The sequence below is a fragment of the Xiphophorus hellerii genome, chromosome 15 (assembly GCF_003331165.1).
Source record: "Xiphophorus hellerii strain 12219 chromosome 15, Xiphophorus_hellerii-4.1, whole genome shotgun sequence".
NCBI classification, from domain to species: domain Eukaryota; kingdom Metazoa; phylum Chordata; class Actinopteri; order Cyprinodontiformes; family Poeciliidae; genus Xiphophorus; species Xiphophorus hellerii.
The window spans coordinates 16,312,697-16,331,633 of NC_045686.1; the positions used below are offsets into that span (position 1 = coordinate 16,312,697).

At 37.3% G+C, this 18,937-nt stretch overlaps 1 protein-coding gene across 1 annotated transcript in view; it reads left to right on the forward strand.

Moving 5' to 3' along the window:
- sgk1 (serum/glucocorticoid regulated kinase 1) overlaps positions 1-18,937 on the forward strand; it is a 33,820-nt gene that overhangs the window by 4,182 nt on the left and 10,701 nt on the right. Inside the window, exons 3-5 of the mRNA XM_032584715.1 lie at positions 1,016-1,255; positions 14,096-14,311; positions 17,600-17,663. Of these exons, the coding sequence (XP_032440606.1) occupies positions 1,016-1,255; positions 14,096-14,311; positions 17,600-17,663 (520 nt within the window). The remainder of the gene's footprint in view (positions 1-1,015; positions 1,256-14,095; positions 14,312-17,599; positions 17,664-18,937) is intronic.

Below are 18,937 nucleotides of genomic sequence, written 5' to 3' on the forward strand. Positions count from 1 at the left end.
GATTTACACATGTAAAATGTTTTAAAAACCATGGTGAATTTTCCTTCTCCTTATTGTACAATTATGCACAACTTTGTGCAAGGTAAAGCAGATCACCTTTTTGTGTATAATATTTGAAATGAAGGTTCAGGACTCATGCTTATATCTTTCTGGAGATCCTTACATCGATTTGTTTTTAGGTTTTGGACTCCTCGCCACTCCTGCTCTAGTTGTTTTTGCTTTCACCTGCTGGCTTGTTTTTTCAGGTTTATTCTTTCTCTAGACCCAACAGGTCTTGACATGCTGTCTGGCTACCCTTGACTTTTGGGCACTTAATCTTAGTGTGTTTTGTGCGTGTGTGTGTATGTGTGAGGCTCAGCTGTCTGAACTTGCTCAGTCACACAGGCCACAGCCCCACGGTGTGTGTTTACTCAGTGCTCAACATGAGCAGCATGATGAGTTTTCTCAAAGCCTCTTTTTAAAAGGTCTTTCTCTCCTCTGTCAGTCATGTGCTTCTGTTTTTTTCTGGCTCCTTTTCACTTCCACTGTATCTTTCCTTTAAAACTGCACACACTTGCCCACAGTCAACTATGCACTTTTTTTCTTTTTTTGCAAGAAGTGGCAGCAGTTCTGGGGAAAAAGCTGACTCACTGTGTATTATTTGCATTGTTTCTCATGCATTGACCTGCAACTGTGCTGGGTATATACAGTACGCTGGCAGCGCATACCTGCAGATCTGTTTATAATGTGGATCCAACAGAAGTATTATCTAATGATTATCTGAGTATAATGGTTTAGTAATTCATGTGTGTTTTTCCATCTGGCAGGGCATAGTCGCACCTCTTTCAAGTATGTTTGTGTGACCCTCCTGAGCAAACGTGTAATTTGAAATAGCGACTCCTTTGACCTTCATCACACACTGCAGCTGGCTAGGCGGTGTGTGTGTGTGTGTGTGTTTGGGTTTGTGTGTGACAGGAGAAGACAAGTAAAAGCAAAATCAAACAAAGCTGAATTAATGTTACCGTTTCCTGTGTAGGTACGGAGGTGGATGAGGAACCCCAAAGTGAATGTGGAGAAAACCCAGGGGAAAAATCTTCTCTATCCATGTCCAAGGTGTCCCCTGGCTGAGGACCTGTGGTACACACACTTCCCCTCGCCGTACGGCTGCTGCCACTACGCAGGCCTGCAGGGATGCCATTATTACCACCAGGAGCTCTGCTCTCCCTGCACAAAAACTGGACAACCCAGTGGACATGAGAAAGGCAAAAGCTGCAAGGTAAAAGATATACAAACAGTGGACAATGTTTGTGTCGCCATGTCTCTGTTTGTGTCACAACCATTTCGTGATGTCACTCTGACATGCTATCACTAGCTTTTACTTTGCAGGGTCATTTCAAACCACAGCCCTGAAGGCAGTACAGGATGTAATATTTAAACTGCTTCTGGGTTGTTTACCACAGCGTACCTGAAAAATGTATGTAGGCTTCCTCCAATTTTTTTGCAAACCTTAGTGTTTTTTTGCAAACCTTAGTGTTCTCATTCAGCGAGTTCATGTTTTCTGAAGAGTTTTGCACAAAATCTTTCGTCAGCTATAGCTTAGTTTTATTTATTAATTTAGCCTTTTCTGATTCTTAATACAGCATATAGTCATTTGAAGCAACAAGAAGTTTGAATTATGAGTTCTAAAGAGTCCTTCAACTCTCATTTATCTTCAGTGCTAGTAAAAAGCTTTATACCTGCAGTCAAACGTGGTGGTGGTAGTGTGATGCTCAGGGATTATTTTGCAAATTATACAGGAGGACAGTACTCCAAAGCACACCAGCAAGTACAACTCTGATTGGCTCAAAACATATCACAGTGAAAGTTTTACAGAGGTCTGGTCAAAGCAAATTGGGTTGAATCCGTGGTCACGATCTTTCATGTCAACTGGCCCAAGTAGCCATTGGAATAATTGAAAAAGGATATAAAATACAATTAAACTGAATGACGGATAATAGTATTTAAAATTATGACTTCATATTCTTTGAAGTACTAATCCTGTATTGTCTCCAGCAAATCTTAAAGTTCTGTAAGATTGCCTCGTTAAAGTGACAGAGCGTAGGAAAGTGTTTGAATAAATATTTGAACTATGAACAAACAGTTGCTTACGTTACAAAATTTAAAAAAAAAATCAAAACCAGGTGCATTCTGGATTTAAATGTGTAATTTTTCTATTCATCTTTATATAACTATATCAAATTATTTATGTGGTGCAGATTCAAATAGTCTCTAATGCATGCAGTCTCCATCGAGGAGGTGAGGAGGTGCATAGTAGACTGTTTTATGTGCTAAAAAAGTGTATTATCTCCATTTACTCCAGAATGCATGTTGTGAGGCACAGGAACAACATGCTAACTCCTAAAGATCTCAGCCAAGACTCCAGCTGAATATGTTATTGCTGTTTTTCAAACATCCCACTCCTCATAGGTAAATTAATCTTTGATGATGACTTCTGATATCTTTAGTGACTGCAGAACGTGCTGTACTTACCTTTAAATAATGTCTAACCAAATGTAGAAGGTACAGTCTATCAAGGATTATCAGGACATCATGCCCTAATTCATTGTCTATGATGCAACGGGAGCGGCTACCCACTCACCTGCTGTTTGAACACACAATAATTTTCCGCCTCTGTTCTGCAGGTGGAAAAGTTTTTAACGCCATAATTTCAGTCGTTTCAGTTCACAGAAAGAAGCCAGGGAAGGCATTGGTAATAAAAAGATTCTAGAAATTGCTTTGTTTCTCTTTGTCCTGTCTTTAGGCGCCACCATGATTGCTGTTATGTAATGCAAAAAAAACACAAAAGCAAACAAAATACTGAGGTTTACTGCTGCCCACAGTTGGCGAGTGTATCTAAAATGGACAGCGGGACGACTGCGTCCAGCCAAAAACGCTGAAACTGTCAACAAATGCCTTTCTTCAACACACTTTACCGTAATGTCACCATAATGTGGCTGCAGCTAACCTGCTGCTTGTCTCTCGCTGAACACGTCAGTCCACGCCGCCTTTGTGTCTGTGTGTGTTTTTCCAGTTTCCTGGGCTTTAAGAGGGAATGAGTCATCACCATCCCATTGAGGCTACAAGCAAAACTCTTTTGGAGTAAATACAAGCTGTGTTGCATGAGACAGTATTAAGGTCTTCAAGGAAATCAATTTTCATTCCTATTTACTCCATTTTCCATTTTCTTTTTGTGGCAAGTGGGTAGCTTCTTCTACATCACACAATACCATGTGTTTTACCAAAAGGACAGTCAAGCATTTTTACTGGGGCTCTGAATACTACTAGCAGGTATGCTTGTCTAGCCTGCTGTAGATTCATATTTGTTTTTTCTAAATCCCGAGTATTTGTCCTCTGCAGGTGAAACTAATGGCTATATTGAGAGAGGCCAAAACCCAGAGAGGAATTTTCCCATATCAAAACAATTTGCATATCAAAAACCTCACAGAGGTATGAAGTAGCAACTTTATAAATCTTCCAACTGTCGCCACATTTTGTGGTTATTTACAGGTATTATTTACTAACAAAAGAGGTTGGAGGCAGTGTCCCTCCAATGATCTTCCTGTGTGAAACACCACACTGAGGAAAAAATATTTCCAGAGTGACTGCAATGCTAATTAAAGGTGGTAGGCTAAGAGGAACAAATTTTGGTGATTTCTACACTCTTATTTTTCTGTTAGTTAATTACTCAGGTGTCTCCAGTGCATGTACTGTTCTTAGTACATGTTTTACACAAAAAGCTTCCGCGTAAATGACCACCCAAAGCAAACATAAGGACAATGCTAACATTCTTCAAACTGCATTTGGATAAAGAGCAATAAAATTTTTGATCTCTTTATGGTTATAAGATGGCCCTCTTTGGTGTGATTTCTGATATGGCTTACTATCTAGAGTGCAGTAGTTCACAAGTACTGAAAAATAAAATAGCTATGTCTGGTATATATTGTTGCTATATAGACCAAAAGTTTGGACACACAGGTGTGTCCAAACTTTTGGTCTGTACTGTATATATATGTATATACTGTATATATATATATGAAAATCAAAGTTACTCTGAGATTGTTTAAAATTATCATTCATTCAAAATTCACCACGAAACTCATTTGGATTTGTGTTAGATAGTAAAGATGTCAAGTGAGTTGGAGGAATTATATTAACTGCTCATAGCCTTTCAACAGATACTCACTTCAAAAATCTTAATCTGTCCCTTCGAAATTGATGAATCTGTCCACAGCATTTCTTATCTGAGAAAATAACTTATGAGTCTGCAGAAATATGATTTGTTGCATTGAGGTTAGAACAGCTTGTACAGAGAACACAGCGTTGATTCTTTGCTCTAGAGTGCAATAGAAGCATTGTGTGAATCTCTGAAAACAGGCCTGATGAATGATTAACAACCCCACATTTATCTAACACAGTAGCAGTCAGAGTTGATGTCCTCATCTGATATTGCACTTTATTTCCAAATAATATACGTCATACGTTGTTGTACATCAGCACAGTGTTTTGTAAACACAATATTGCGTCTTTGAATGTTATGTCCAAAGATTTTGCAAGTCAACCCCCCTGTAAATGGTTTAGTAAACACCTGAGGAGCCTGAAAGTAATTTTACTTACATGTAAGTCTCTGCTTTGCCCTGATGGAGGCCCCCCGCATCCTGGCTCAGATGCAAATGAGCAAGGTTTCATCGTGTAATTTATCAGCCCATCAAAGTGAATTGTCGCTGTCAAAAAGGTATAGATTTAAGAATGTCTCTGATAGGCAATTGGTGATGACAGCACATTTTTCTTTCTATTTTTATTATCTTGCTTTCCTCAGTGTAGCTTTTCTGCTTGTGAGACAAGAATTAGTAATTTTTTAATCAGCACTTGGCAGCAGATGTGTTGTTGTTGTGGACGGCTGCCAGAGGACCTGGGACCTGCATATGAACTGGAATTTAATTTGCCTCGAATCCATAGAGAGGAAAGAACTAATTACAAAAAGAAACTCACCAAAATCAAAAATTTGGTGAGTTTTAATAAGCTTTTTAATGTTTTTAGAAAAAAAATTCCTCTCAGCATCACCTTTCTCTGCACATTAGAAAGCCAACACAGCATCTTTTTCTTCTAATTAAAAAGTGTTAGCAACATTAAAAATGCAAGAAAAAAAAAAAGCTTGACCCTCTGCTCTTTGGCCTTCACCCCACTGACACTTTTGATGACTGCAGGGAGAAAAGGTTTGCTGTAAGCAGAGAAGGGAATGGATCATGACACATAGAGAATAACGTCTGGTTGTAGCGTTAGAGCTGATGTGGAAGACGCACGAAGAGAAAACAACAGAGAGGACAGTTTATTACAAACCAGAAGATGAGGCCGTGCCGTCTGCCCTGTTGCTGCTTGAGCATGAAGAGAAATAAAAGCTCTGTAAAGCCTCCTGAAAAGAACATCCTGTGGTGTTCAGTGTACACAGCAGCTGGACTGCCATACACTCACACACAGAGCCATGACACTAATCTCTTGAATCAAGCCTGCACTGTTCCTTATGAGGACTTGATCAAAACGCAAAAGAACATGAAATCTCAGTAAGAGCAGCTTGTCCCGACGTGCTGTTCCACTGTGAGGAGTTTTCCTCAATTTTCCACAAATCTAAAGGTGCTGTCAAGCTTCACAGTCGGTGGGTATTTAAAAAGAAAAGAAAACAACATGACAACAGTATTTGAATGAATAGCACTTGATACATGTTAACATGCAGGAGCACACTGACAGCTTTCGGGCAAGTAGTCCGGTTAACCTGATAAACATGTTTTTAGACCATGAATGGAATCTTGAACATTCAGAGGAAACTCAAACCCAAACGGCAACTTTTGTGTCATTGGCTTTATCTGCAGACTGTTCCCAAATTCTACAGATTTTTTACTTATATTATTGATGGCCTACTTAACAACGCTGATTGTATTCTCATATACACAACAACACATGGAGTGACATACCACTTATTTACCTGCACTTAGCTATTAGTCACTACTGTTAATACTGTAAAGACAATTTATTCCTGTTTATTGTCTGTACGCTCAGATATGTATATACTTACAGTTTTAGCAAATTAAAAAAAGCTTATATATATATATATATATATATATATATATATATATATATATATATATATATATATATATATATATATATATTATTCTATTCTATTCTATTAAAATAAACATATGTAAAAGCAATTCAATACATAGAAATATTTAAAAAGGTGATGATTTTGACACGCTTTGTTGCTTTGATGGATTTTTATCACATCAGAGCAGATTCATCCTTTTCTACTGTAAACATGGAAGATAATTATTTTGCAGGCAACATTAAACCTTAAAATATGCACACATTATGTCTGACTGAATTGAGAGAACTTTTTTTTTCAAAGAAATTGCAGCAACAGGATGCTTGAAGTGTTAATTATCTCGCACTTTCCCAAGTATAGCTCCTAGACTTTCAACTCTTTCCTATTTATAAAGTAGAAAAGGCTGCATTTTATTACATAAAGCCCGACTAAAACCTCCTATCATGTAATATCTTACACTGTATGTTATGTAAGGTCATAACTATTATCTAAGCTATCCAACAGAGTCATTTTTCAGGCATGCCTTTATAGCCTGGTGTAATTATTGATGGCGTGATGGTGTTAATCAGTGAGAGTACTTGGAAAATCCTGAACTTCTCTGGCCCCATTTGAGTTTGCTGTCTAAAAGTCAGTCATGCAGGAGGAACGCATGCAAGAGAAGGATTGCAGGAAGTGAGGCAGAGAAGATGAAGGCTTGAGAAATCCAGAGAGAAATATGAAGCCGAGTGTGTCCAAGAGGAACAGAGATTTTTATCTACTCCCACGAGTCCCTGTGAGATGTGGATGACTTTTGATTCAACCTCAGTCGAAAGCAGCAATAAAAGCTCGAGTCTAAATTTAAAGATTAGAAAGCCGTACCTCATTTGTCAGTGAAGTAAGCTCATTTTGTTAATGTTCTGTGAGAGTCAGCTTGATGATTTTGTACTTTTGTCCTCGTGGACAGAAACTGCCAGCTCAGATGAGCTGGCAGATGATCAGTGGGTCATGTCCATTTATGATAAGTATGTCAATGAGTCAGGTGGCCACATGTCTCACTCTCCGCAGAGATAAAGCAGTAGGAGTTGCTCGATGTCAGCCGCCTCTGTTCTCCATTGGGAGCCACAAAACCTCACAAGCTGAATCTTCAATGGACTTATTTGAAAAAGATCTTTCTTAGGCACTGATTAAAACAAAACGATTCAACTCTAAGACTTGGATTTGAGTCTTAGTTAAGTCACAAAACTTGAGACTTGACATAAAGACTCAACTCTGACTTGAGGTCTGGGACTTGAGTGCTGCTACAGTCAGGAGGAAACATATTTATATGAGCCTTTAAAACCTATTGTTCGCAAACAAACCAGATTTATAAAGTAATTCCTGGGATTTAACTTGAATTTCCACTCAAAGACATGACTCTGGACTTTGACTCGGCCCTCAAAAAACTGGGGTTTGACTTGGCTTGTTCTTCAAAGAGCCGACACTTGATTTGGATCGTCCCTCAAAGAATAGAGACAGGGGTTGGACTTATCGATCCAGTACCTCTGTGTTTACTTAAACTGCCTCTAAAAGACTTGAGATTGGAAAAAAAATCTTGTTAACATCTCTGGATTAAGCAGGCAATGCTAAGGAGCTGAATAAAAAGTCAGGTGTTGAATCAGTCTTAATGTGTAGAGATCAGCGAAATATAAATCTTCAAATTCTTGTCTTGCACCCTGGCTGTAAAGTTTTCTCAAGGTTCCTTGTTTCTGTGGTGCAGTAGACTAAATTTCTATGATATAATAACTCTCGCTAGAGTTGGCTGTTAAGATTTGGTTCTTGATGTCACTTCATTCTGGAAATTAATCTACAAGTCCATATCAGCAAGAGAGCACTTCTAGTTGGAGCAAATGATTGACGCGTTTAGCGTCAGATTTTATATTGCGGAGCTTTACTAGTGACCAATTATTGGACATTATTCAGGTAAGGCCGTGAACTCCGTACTCCAGTCATCACCTGTTGAAGGCTGAACTTTAAAAGACTGGATGGAAAATCATGGTTTGTTGCTGATATAGTTTTTCTAAATACAGCCAAAAGGATCACAACTAAAAATACAGTGAGCTTAGAAACTTGTCAGTTTCTGAATCAGTTCTTCTTTTCACCTATCAGGTCATACAGCCTTGAGAACCACTCAGTTGGATTCAAGCTTTAGCAGTGCCTGCCATGAATTGAATTACTGTCAAAAGGGGTTTTAGTAAGCCCTGGGAGCGAGATGGCATTAGGAGGTATGCCCCTCAAGGTCCAATTAGACTTACAGCAAGAGTAAGGGGAGCCAAAAATCCCTTTCCAAGAAGTTGCCTCGCCATGCATACTGTATCAATATCGGGGCAAAATGCCTGTCATTGCCAAATTCTGTTTGTGCCTTTGTGAACAGTTGATTTAATTGGCTCAGAACTTCCTTTTTGCCTTGTTACAAACCTCAGCAGCGCCACTCTTTCAAATCCTTTGCTTAGTAATGAAACAGAGGAGGTGTTAGCCTAGCTTCAGCGTGAAGCAGGCTTGTGTCAGTTTGGCCCAACTCCAGCTACTGGCAGTGTTTGTAGGAGTTTATTGTTGAAACCACGGGTCTAATCAAAATCCAACTTGTATGCATTACAATCTTTATATTTTTGTATTGCCATTTCTTTTCTCATCTCATTCCAACTATATTCTTTCTCTATCGATTCAGAAACTGACTTGAATGTTAATTAGAAAACTCTCCCTAGACCTGGAGAATGGACTTGTTTAGCATTCATCAAACATAACATTCATCCTTCATCCAGTTAAGTTTTCTGGCAGTAAACGAATGTGGTTTGAGCAGCAAACTGAAACTAGCATCACATGACCTCTCATTTTTATCCCAAGCAGATAAATATATACCAGCTAAATATGGAGAGGGCATTCATTTCCATTGCTGCTGTGGCATTTTACAGACAAACCTATTCTGCACCAAAATAGCAAAATAGCTCAGCTGCAGCTACCAGGCATTCCTAGGATATCAGCAGATGTTTGGGTAACACTTTATTTGCCGGGTTGTGAATAAGACTGTCATGACACTGTGATAAACATGACATAACAACCTGTCATGAGCATGAATAAGTCTTCATGAATATTTATGACTGTTATCTTAAAGTGTCATTCGGTAAATCATGACACTTTTAATACAAAGTTGACGTTATTCAAAATGTCTTTGTTATGACAACTTGACATTAACCAATAAATCATCATCTGACATAAATTTGTTATAAAAGTATTACTGATAAACTTTAGCTTTTATAACATAAAGCTACATCATTTTTAAAGTTTAATCAGTAATACTTTTATAACAAATTTATGTCAGATCATGATTTCTTGGTTAATGACAAGTTGTCATAACAAAGACATTTTGAATTACGTCAACTTTGTATTAAAAGTGTCATGATTTACCGAATGACACTTTATGACAACCGTCATAAATATTCAGGAAGACTTACTCATGTTCATGACAGGTGTTATGTCATGTTTATCACAGTGTCATGACAGTCTTATTCACAACCCGTCAAATAAAGTGTTACCGATGTTTGTTTTAGATTTGTTTTAATGAAATCTGTCTTCAAAATAACTTACAAATCTTATGACAAATGCATTTGATAGACTGTATGTATTATGCCTATTGTGCATAAAGATTATACGTTACAACTAAAGCTAAACTAAAACAACAAACGTGTTGGTGAAGCTATTGTTTTTGAAATATGCAGCCAATCAAAAGGTCTAGCGTCTGAATATGGGTAATTTCTGACGCTGTCCGTCAGCTTGAACACTTTCAAATTTACAGGAGTGCAGGTATAGCTGCTTTCTCAATCATCTGTGGGATTGAATAAATGGGTTGCCAGATTCTTTATAGAACTTAATATGCAAACTTTCTTGTTTTCTGACAGCTTTTTAATGAAAATGTCTGAAATCCTTTGATTTCATTATCGCCTGTTGTAGTCAACGGAACTTTTCTCCTGGTGAACTTTATACCCTTAAAAAAAATCAGTGCACTTCTTTCTAAAGAACTCTTCTGTCGCTTCCTTGACAAACTGTTGTGTTGACAGCATCCTAAACAGTTGGAACAGGAATTTCAAGATTTTTGGCAATTACATTGTAACGATCTCAACTGTCCTGTTTGCGGACGATAACGTTTGAAATTCTCACAGAGGCTCTATTGATTGATTTGTTTTGATTGGGATGATAACTTTGAATAAATCAAATAGCTGTTGATGCCTACAATGGTACAATTTGTAAGTCTGTCATTTGTTTACTGATTTCAAAGTCTTGGTTCAGCATTGTTCATTTGCATTGATATGTAAAACTATTTATGTCATAGAGGACCTCTTACCACATGCCCATTTCCGTACATCGTTAAATTCTTCCTCATTTCTGTCCATCTGCCATGGCCAAATAAAAAAGACAAAATAACACAGAGAAAGGGCAGGAAGAAAAGGAAAAAGCCTAAAAATCTCCTTTTTGTTGACAGTTTTCATTATGAGGGATTTTGGAAATGATTGTCGTCCTAATCTCCTTTGAGAGCCCAGCAAAACCTATCTCCCATCTCCATGCTTCGGAGATGAAGCCAAAACTATTGTATCACTAAAGTGCAGGCAACAGCAGCCTGACTATCCAGTAATAATTTATTTTTGTACTCCCAGAAACAAATCTACATAAACTGCTTGTGTGGTTTGGGTTTATCAAACAAACTTGATGGCTGAGCTTGAAATTGACCTAATTTGCTTCCTTGTGAATTGCATGCTGAGCAGTAATCTACTGTAGCCGATCATTGTTAGCAGGGATTTCAGTCTGATTCACAATAACAAGTTGTCTCACGCCCAAACGTTACTTACACTTGAAACTGCTGTATCTGTTTTAAAATCCAAATGACATGCAAAGAAACCAGCCTGGAGAATGATTGTTTAAGTATGGTTACCGTTAAACGCGTAAGTGTTAAAGAATAGGCAGCTTTTTCACCAAGAACTCAACCATAAGAAACGTAATCTTAGAGCTTCCTGAGATTGAAAGATGAAAGAAGTAATCATGTAACAAAAACAACCAAAGTGAAAAGCAGTTTTCATGCAATTTTCCAATCTTGAATTCAGAATCCTGCTCATCTGGTTATCCCTCTTCATCTGTCGGATTCCATTTCTTTTTTTTTTTTCTTGTTTTTTAAAATCAAATCGATTGTTTGTTTTTTTTTACTGGCTTTTACCAGTATCTCTGCTGCCTAATCTCCCACATTGCACATGGTGTATTCACTGTCGCTTCTCCATTTGGACCATCTAAATCAGAGCTTATGCTTCCTTGCTTATGCTTCCTCGCTTATCCACAAGAGAGAGAATGAGAAAGAACACACTGAGGGCTGGGAGGTTTCAAACGAAGAATGATGGGATGAGTAAATGAAGGTAGGGTACAAGGACAAATGCAAGGACATAAAAAAACACTACTACAGAATTGAGATATAAAAAAGTAAGCAAGAAAGAATTTAGAAAAGAATTAAAGAAAGGAAAGAGACAAGGAAGAAAAAGGGTAGGTCGAACACAAGGAAGGAAAAAAAAAAAGAATGAAGGAAGGGCACAAGGAAGAAAGGTTGGGACAAGTGCTTGGAAATAAAAATTATATATTTTTCTATTATGCAGCATAAAAAGTAATAAATGTTTATTATTCTTTTTCATTCTGTTAGATAAGTGATTGAGGACTGATTGCTGCTTTATCCTGCACTGTTTCAGACTCTGTGACAAAAGGAGGTAAAGGTCAAATTTTTTATGTTGAGTGTTTTTACAACTTATAAGCAATAAAGACAAATAGACTTTAAAGAGGCCAGGCTGGACAGCGCTGAGTGAGATTTTCTAATGAAGTGCGAGTGAAGGAAATTTTTTCATTCCCTGATTTGTGAAGCTGTGTGTCTAACGTGGACATCCTGGCTGTAGTACGAGAATTTCCTCTGCGTGTATTGCATCTTGAGTTTGTGAGGTTAAAGGACAGATCTTGAGGGTCTTATGCAACTTTATCACTAATGGTGGCAGAAACCAAGGTCAAAGGGCAGGAAGAGGGGTTGACAGAGAGGGGAGTCTGTCAAACATGCTCACTTATTCTCGCTGTCTGTTTGTTTTCTTGGCGCCCATTAAGAAATGTTGAAAAGTTTCCCTGAAGATTGCATCATAAGTAGCCAATTAATACACTATCGAATGATTCATTCACACTTAATAGCAGGAAGTCTCTGCGGAACATAATCACACAACTACACATCACTCTCTCTTTGACATCCGGTCCTGTCGAATTTATATGCATGAGGGAGAAAAAGGGTAAGTTTTTAGCTGAGCTGTAATTCTGGTCTGAAAGGCAGACACACACATTCTCTCTCACTCCTACTCTATGCTCATGCTATTTTAGAGGTAATGTAGAGGGTCGCCGGGGCAGCAGCCTTGATAAGACTGCAGTCTCTGAGGCAGTTAGCTCGCTTTGCCAAGGACACACTTTACCAAACATAAGAGCTGCTCTGGGTCACCAGCACATCCAGCTATGTAATTTGGTTTCCTCCAGAGCCATTCACACCTTGACCTCAGCTTCCATTCTCCCATATTGTCCGGTAGATTCATCTAATCTCTATTCAGTGCATGTGTGCGTTTCAGTGAGTGCTTAAAGGACATATTCCGTTTCTGCTCATGATATGTATTCAGTCAGCATTGCCAGACACAAGCTAAATGGTGATTGAGAAAAACGAAGACTTGTGGGAAGATTGTCCTCTGGAGAATGTGTCACTGCAGCTGTCACATAGGAACAGATTACTGCCTGACACTGACTCACTCACTGCCGCCTGTGCTAAACAAATGTCGCTGTAAGATGTTTTATTCATGAAGTGGGGATGTTGACTGTTGATATCACAGATTTAAAAAATATATACAAACTAGTGGAACATCTCCATGTAATTTAGTTTAATTCAGTTCATCTTACACTAGCAACTCACAATGTATGTTATTGTAAAGCATTTTATGAGACAAGTCCAATTTATATCAATAATTGATATTATTCCAGTTCATTTCTGCACTTTCAAATTATATTCTTGCTATATACAGATGACGACTCTGTATATAGCATACTATCGTCAAATTCAATTAATCATTTAAAGCCGACTTGTAAAAAGTTTGTTTGTTTGTTTGAGCCACTGGCCAGGTGAGTTTTCTACTGAAAGAAAAGTTATCAATGGTAGTAACTGAATAATACATGAACAAATGTTTATTCATAGTCACTCTGAATATTAAGCTCATTAAAAAGGAAAGTTTTACAAATATTTAACAATCTAATAAAATATTTGTTGCACATTTTACGATTAATAGTCCTAACATTATGCAACAAGCTTCAGCAAACATATCTGCCTCATTTTCAGCTTGATCAAGTATATAAAATTATAACTACTGTGAAAGCCTGGGTTGGATTATGCTGCAGCAATGATTAACCTTTAATTTATTGTCAATATAATTAGACATTTGCCATCTGTCATGATGTGAAATAAAGAGCTAATGGAAAATTTAATGCAGAGCTCTACTGCTCTATCTGCTGCAGTATATTGCACCTAGCATGACTGGCTGATATCTATATCTTCAATAAAAGAACAGGTGGACTGACGTTAATGGTAGGATATTTGAAATGGGGTGAAAAATCATCTACCACTTTCACATCTAGATTTGTCCAGGCTTCAACATTAATCTTTTCTTTCCCCTCGAAACTATTGTAATTTAGGTAAATATTGAAATCACAGTGGCTGTTATGTAATGGGCAAACAGTCATTTTTACAATAATTTTTTGTTGGCTTTTTGTATCCTAGAAAATTATAATTATTTACATTGACCAAAACTGAGACTCATGTAAATAAATATTCCAAATATACTCGTTTGTATTTTCCAAAATTTTCCAAATGTTTCTGTTCAAAGCATTACAGAGCAAACAAAAAGTATCATTCATCCTAATTTGCAGGTGCAGAAATGGAAGATGCTGTCTCGCCATCACAACGAGAATGTAGGCAAACCAAAGGAGGCGGCATCAGATGTTCACATGGACGGTTGTCAGTGCTGGGCGCTTCACACCTCGCCCCTTCTGGCCAGCCCAGTTATCCTGGAGTGCTCCGTCTGCAGTGGACCCTACATCAGCTATGCCATGGAGGATAGCTGGCAGCCCCGTCAACGTACTCAGGTTCAAGACACTGATTAAGTCATCCAAACACTCTTAAAAGTAGAGACACTAAAGATTATTCTAGATTTGCATATTTTGGTAATATTTGAGTGCCCTGCGACAGACCAGGGTGAACCCCGCCTCTCGCCCGGAACATTAGCTGGAGATAGGCACCAGCACCCCTCCCGACCCCACTAGGGACAAGGGTGTAAGAAAATGGATGGATGGATGGTTAATATTTGAGTAGGTGTGCTCCATTACACTGGAACATCTGTGAATAAATGTATTCTGTAATTACTACTGAGCAGCTGTAGATAAAAATAAAAAGTTTCGTAGTTGATAGCAAAACATGAACAAAACATGAACAAAGCTAGATAGCATAAATGTATTAATGAAGAATATTGACCATGACCACTGATGGTGAGGAAACTGTTCTTACTACATAAAACTTAATCTTATTCAATAAAACTCAACAACAGCTTAATTATACCAAGCAAGCCAACATAGTCAAAGTTCTCTGGTCCTTATGATTTACACTCCATATGTTAAAATACCAAATAGTAATATACAGGAACCTATTCAAACCCATTGTTTTAAACTACAGTAGGTCACCATGGATACTATGAATGCAGGTGGGTGGAGAGACATGTCCTGAAAGGAATACATTCAGCAGATTACTGCTGAACATATTCAGCAGTATATATTCAGTTACACAGAAAGAGTCTTCAGTGTTTCTCGGGAACAACCCAGGTAGTCAAGTCTGCTGCAAAACTCACAAATCCATGTTTCTTACAAAAGTGGAAGAATCTGAAGGGGAACATGCAGGATCTCCAATTACATATGATTTATGTAAACAAATAAATAATCAACCAAACACAACATTTTTAAATTTTTCTGAGTTTATTAGAAACTACATGAAATTCATTATGAATCACTTGCTATTTGTTAAGGTATTCTGGAAGTTACAGTGTTACGTCATTGATGAATGAGTCAAGAGTTTATTATATAATGTTGTTAAGGAAATATTATTCACTTGAGGGTCACTTGAGGTTTGACATCAAAATATAAAATTAATCTTAATAATAAAGGCAAATTTTTCATTTTCTTTTTGTCAATCATGACGAAGGAAAAGAAACACGGAAAAATATTTTCATCTCCTTGCTTAGTCTTTTGTAACTTTGCCAGCGTTTTCTTGAGCTCTACATTAATCCTCATGCAAACTCTAACATGCACATTTTACTGGCTCAAAAAGCCAAAGTTAGTCTTCTTTTAGAATAATAAATATGACATGAAATATTAATGATTAGAAACTTTTCACTCTCTATTGCTATCTCTATGGATACCGCTCCATCAGACCTCTGCTGAATTGATAAACAATAAAAGAAAGAGGGCATGAGAGAAACCTGGGGGGGAGTAGAGATGGAAGATAGTTTGATTTTCATGTAAATTTAAGAAGAAAGAGGGCATAGATGGCAAAGAAAGGAGATGTGAACAGGAACTCTATGCTTGTTTGTGTCAAAGAGAAAAAAAACGCTAAAAGAATTAGGCTACTGTTAGCTACACAGTTTAAACAGAAATTAAGTGATTGGCGGCAAACCACTGAATAAGTAAACAAAGAGATGAAGCTGAAATAAACCACATGCACATAAACAGACAATACATATGCCTCTTCTGAGATTGTCTCAGAAAAAAGCCTTATGGGAAACCACACAGAGTTGCTGGGGAGAATCCCAAACTAGGCTAACACTGTTTTTAAAACAAACCCAAGGCACTTTGGAAAGTTGTTGACTGGCAGCAACATCTTACAAAAAATGTGTTGTGCTATCCTAACCCTAACAGGCCAGTTTTATGGAAATGCCACTGATAATTCCCTGAAGGGTGTTTAATCATGTTGATTAAAAGAGGAAAGTGGGGCAGGCCTCAGTAACAACTGTGGTACATTGCTTTACATGTTTAATTCAGTGCCTTTCTGAGAGCCACTTTCAAACCAGCATGCTTTTTGTTTTCATTAAAATTATTAAAAGATAAATTAGCTGTCAGATGGCTAGAGTTTGAAAACTTCTTTCATTTTACCATTTACTTACAGTAGAAACCCCTGGAGAAGCACCTATTTTCATCAGTATATCATACACAGTTTGATCATAGAGTCAGGCTGCCATGTATTTTGGGGATTTTTTTGAGAAATTCCACAGCTTGAGCCTCAAAGCATTAGCTCACTGTATGTACCAACATGTATCCAACTCAGCATCTATACTGATACTCAAATAAAATCACAGCAATGACCCAATAAGAATTAGCAAAAATAGTATGTCTGCATCACAAAAATTCACTCACTTCAGGATGCAGGATGCCTGAATCTGAAAGTGTTGTATTTTTTGATTAATTTGGATAATAACTATATAACAACTTAGTAAGGGATAAGGGTTATCCTTCATTATGAAAATGAAAAAAAAAACACTCGGTAACATCATGCAAAAGTAACATAACTTACCCCAACATAGTTCAACACTGTGAATTCAACATTCCAATAAATGATCACTATTCTCATTAGTTATTGCATCAAAATGGACAAAATTGCTTCAGAGAAACACAAAATGCAAATCATTTCCCCATGTTTAGATTGACCAACAAGCCATTTCTCACTTAAACTTCACACTTTGTATATGTAATTAGTCGACCTGCAAAGAAAGCAACTTTTTACCTTAGCAGATGTCATTCTTTAAAGGTTGGCGCTCATTTCATTACCTCAAAAAATAGTAGAGTTGTGATCAAAGCGGGGTTGACGCAAATCTACATTAATATAATGATTTATTGAAGTGAATTCAGCCCGTTGGCTTTTACATGATTTATTCTGGATCTGTAGGGCTTAGCACAAATTATTTATAACCAAATGACAAAAAGAAAATATCTTTAGAAATTGTTTCTTCTGTTTCTCCTCAACTTAGATATATGTGTTACACCACTGTGCAGTTATTGGTGATTTGAAGTGTTTTGCAATGGTTATAAATAAACTATAAACTATAATAAGGCTTTTTAATTCATTCCAAACTAAAAGCTCTTTACTTTTTCTCAGAGGAATTCAAACATTCACAAAACCATCATTCCAGCACTGTGGAAAACAGGAACAAAATGTTCCTGATGTGTCTGGTCTTGTGCTTTTTTTTAATCAAGGATTTTTATTTTTTTTTTGCAGAAATTAGGTTACAGTTATAAACTAAAGTGCATTCTACTGGAATAAATATGTACATGCTTAGTGTTGAACACTTTGATAAATTGTTTTTCTGAGAGTTTCCTAATTTCTGTCCCCAGGCAATGGACCTGGACTACCACAATGAGTCAGAGCAGGACAGCTACTGTTGCCCTGGCGACAGCAGTAAGTATTCTGCAACAAATCCTGTTGTTTTTGTTCTCTAATTCCTCCTTTTCCTCCCACCTTGTTCTTTCCATCTGTCTAAAAGCTGTGTGTGACTCTACAGCCGTTTCCATTCCCCAAGTTTAATTACGTTTTTTGCCTTGAATTTTAAAAGGATCCATTTATTTTGTTTTCCTCTTGTAATGTTGTTAACTTCTCTTCCAAATCTGATGACTGGATCTTACTTCACCACTTGGTCCTCTGAGCCAACCTCTAAACTGCTGGGATAATTGCTGTTGTCAAAAAACCTCAGATTACTGTTTGTTTTGTTGAATGTGCCAAAGCAGTAGTTTCAGACACAGTGCTGAGGACAGATCATTTTGCACAAAGCACAGTGACCTTCTCTGTTTACAACCTCAGTCCAGCTGTTGATAGCGTGTGAACTGGCGTCATTGCCGCTTGGCCTAGATGTGAGTGACCAGGTGAGAGTCCATTTCTGTTTATTGCCTAAATGACAGTAAGTCACTGAACTTTAATTTGCTGTGTCACTCTACTTTAGGAGTAAATGACAGTCCACCCTAAAGGAAAGAACTAGAGTGAAACGCATTGGTGCTTGTGAATGTGTGTTATTATGTGTGTACTGACACTACATCAAACGACTAAATATGTCCTTATAAGTATGAAAATACATTTCTAATTGCTGACTTCATTCATAAGTGAAATATGTGTGAAAAAGTAATTCGTCCTTGGTAAATTATACATTTTGTGTAACACTGAGTACAATTTTCCTGGCCACTCGTTTTGCCCTTCGATACCTTTACAAGGTATCACTAATGATGATTGCAATTAAGTATATAAATAGCCTTTTAATTTTTCTGTAAATTAAAAGTGTTGGCTAGTTGGTGAATCATGGTTTCAAAAAGTCAGTTTGAGAACCACTAAAAAAAAACATGTTGTTGTGCCATTTCTGCAGTATAAACTCATTTTATTACATGCTGGAAACTGTGCCGAGTTTAATATAGTTAGCTATCGTGTGGAGTATAATATAGTTCTCCCCTCCCCTACTTGTTCCTGCAAGCTGTTAGGTAGTTGTTTCTGATGGCAAAAGGAACAATATAAAGTTTTTAAACTTCTAATATTATTTTACAAAAACTAAACTGTCAGAGAAGAAAATATTGTGCCGAAAACATAACTTAACTGCTGCTAAATGTAGCTTAATTGTTGCTTATTCATTGTGAACTGTAATAATAGTTAGTCTCATACGTTGTTAGTGAATACTACATTAGCAGTAGGCA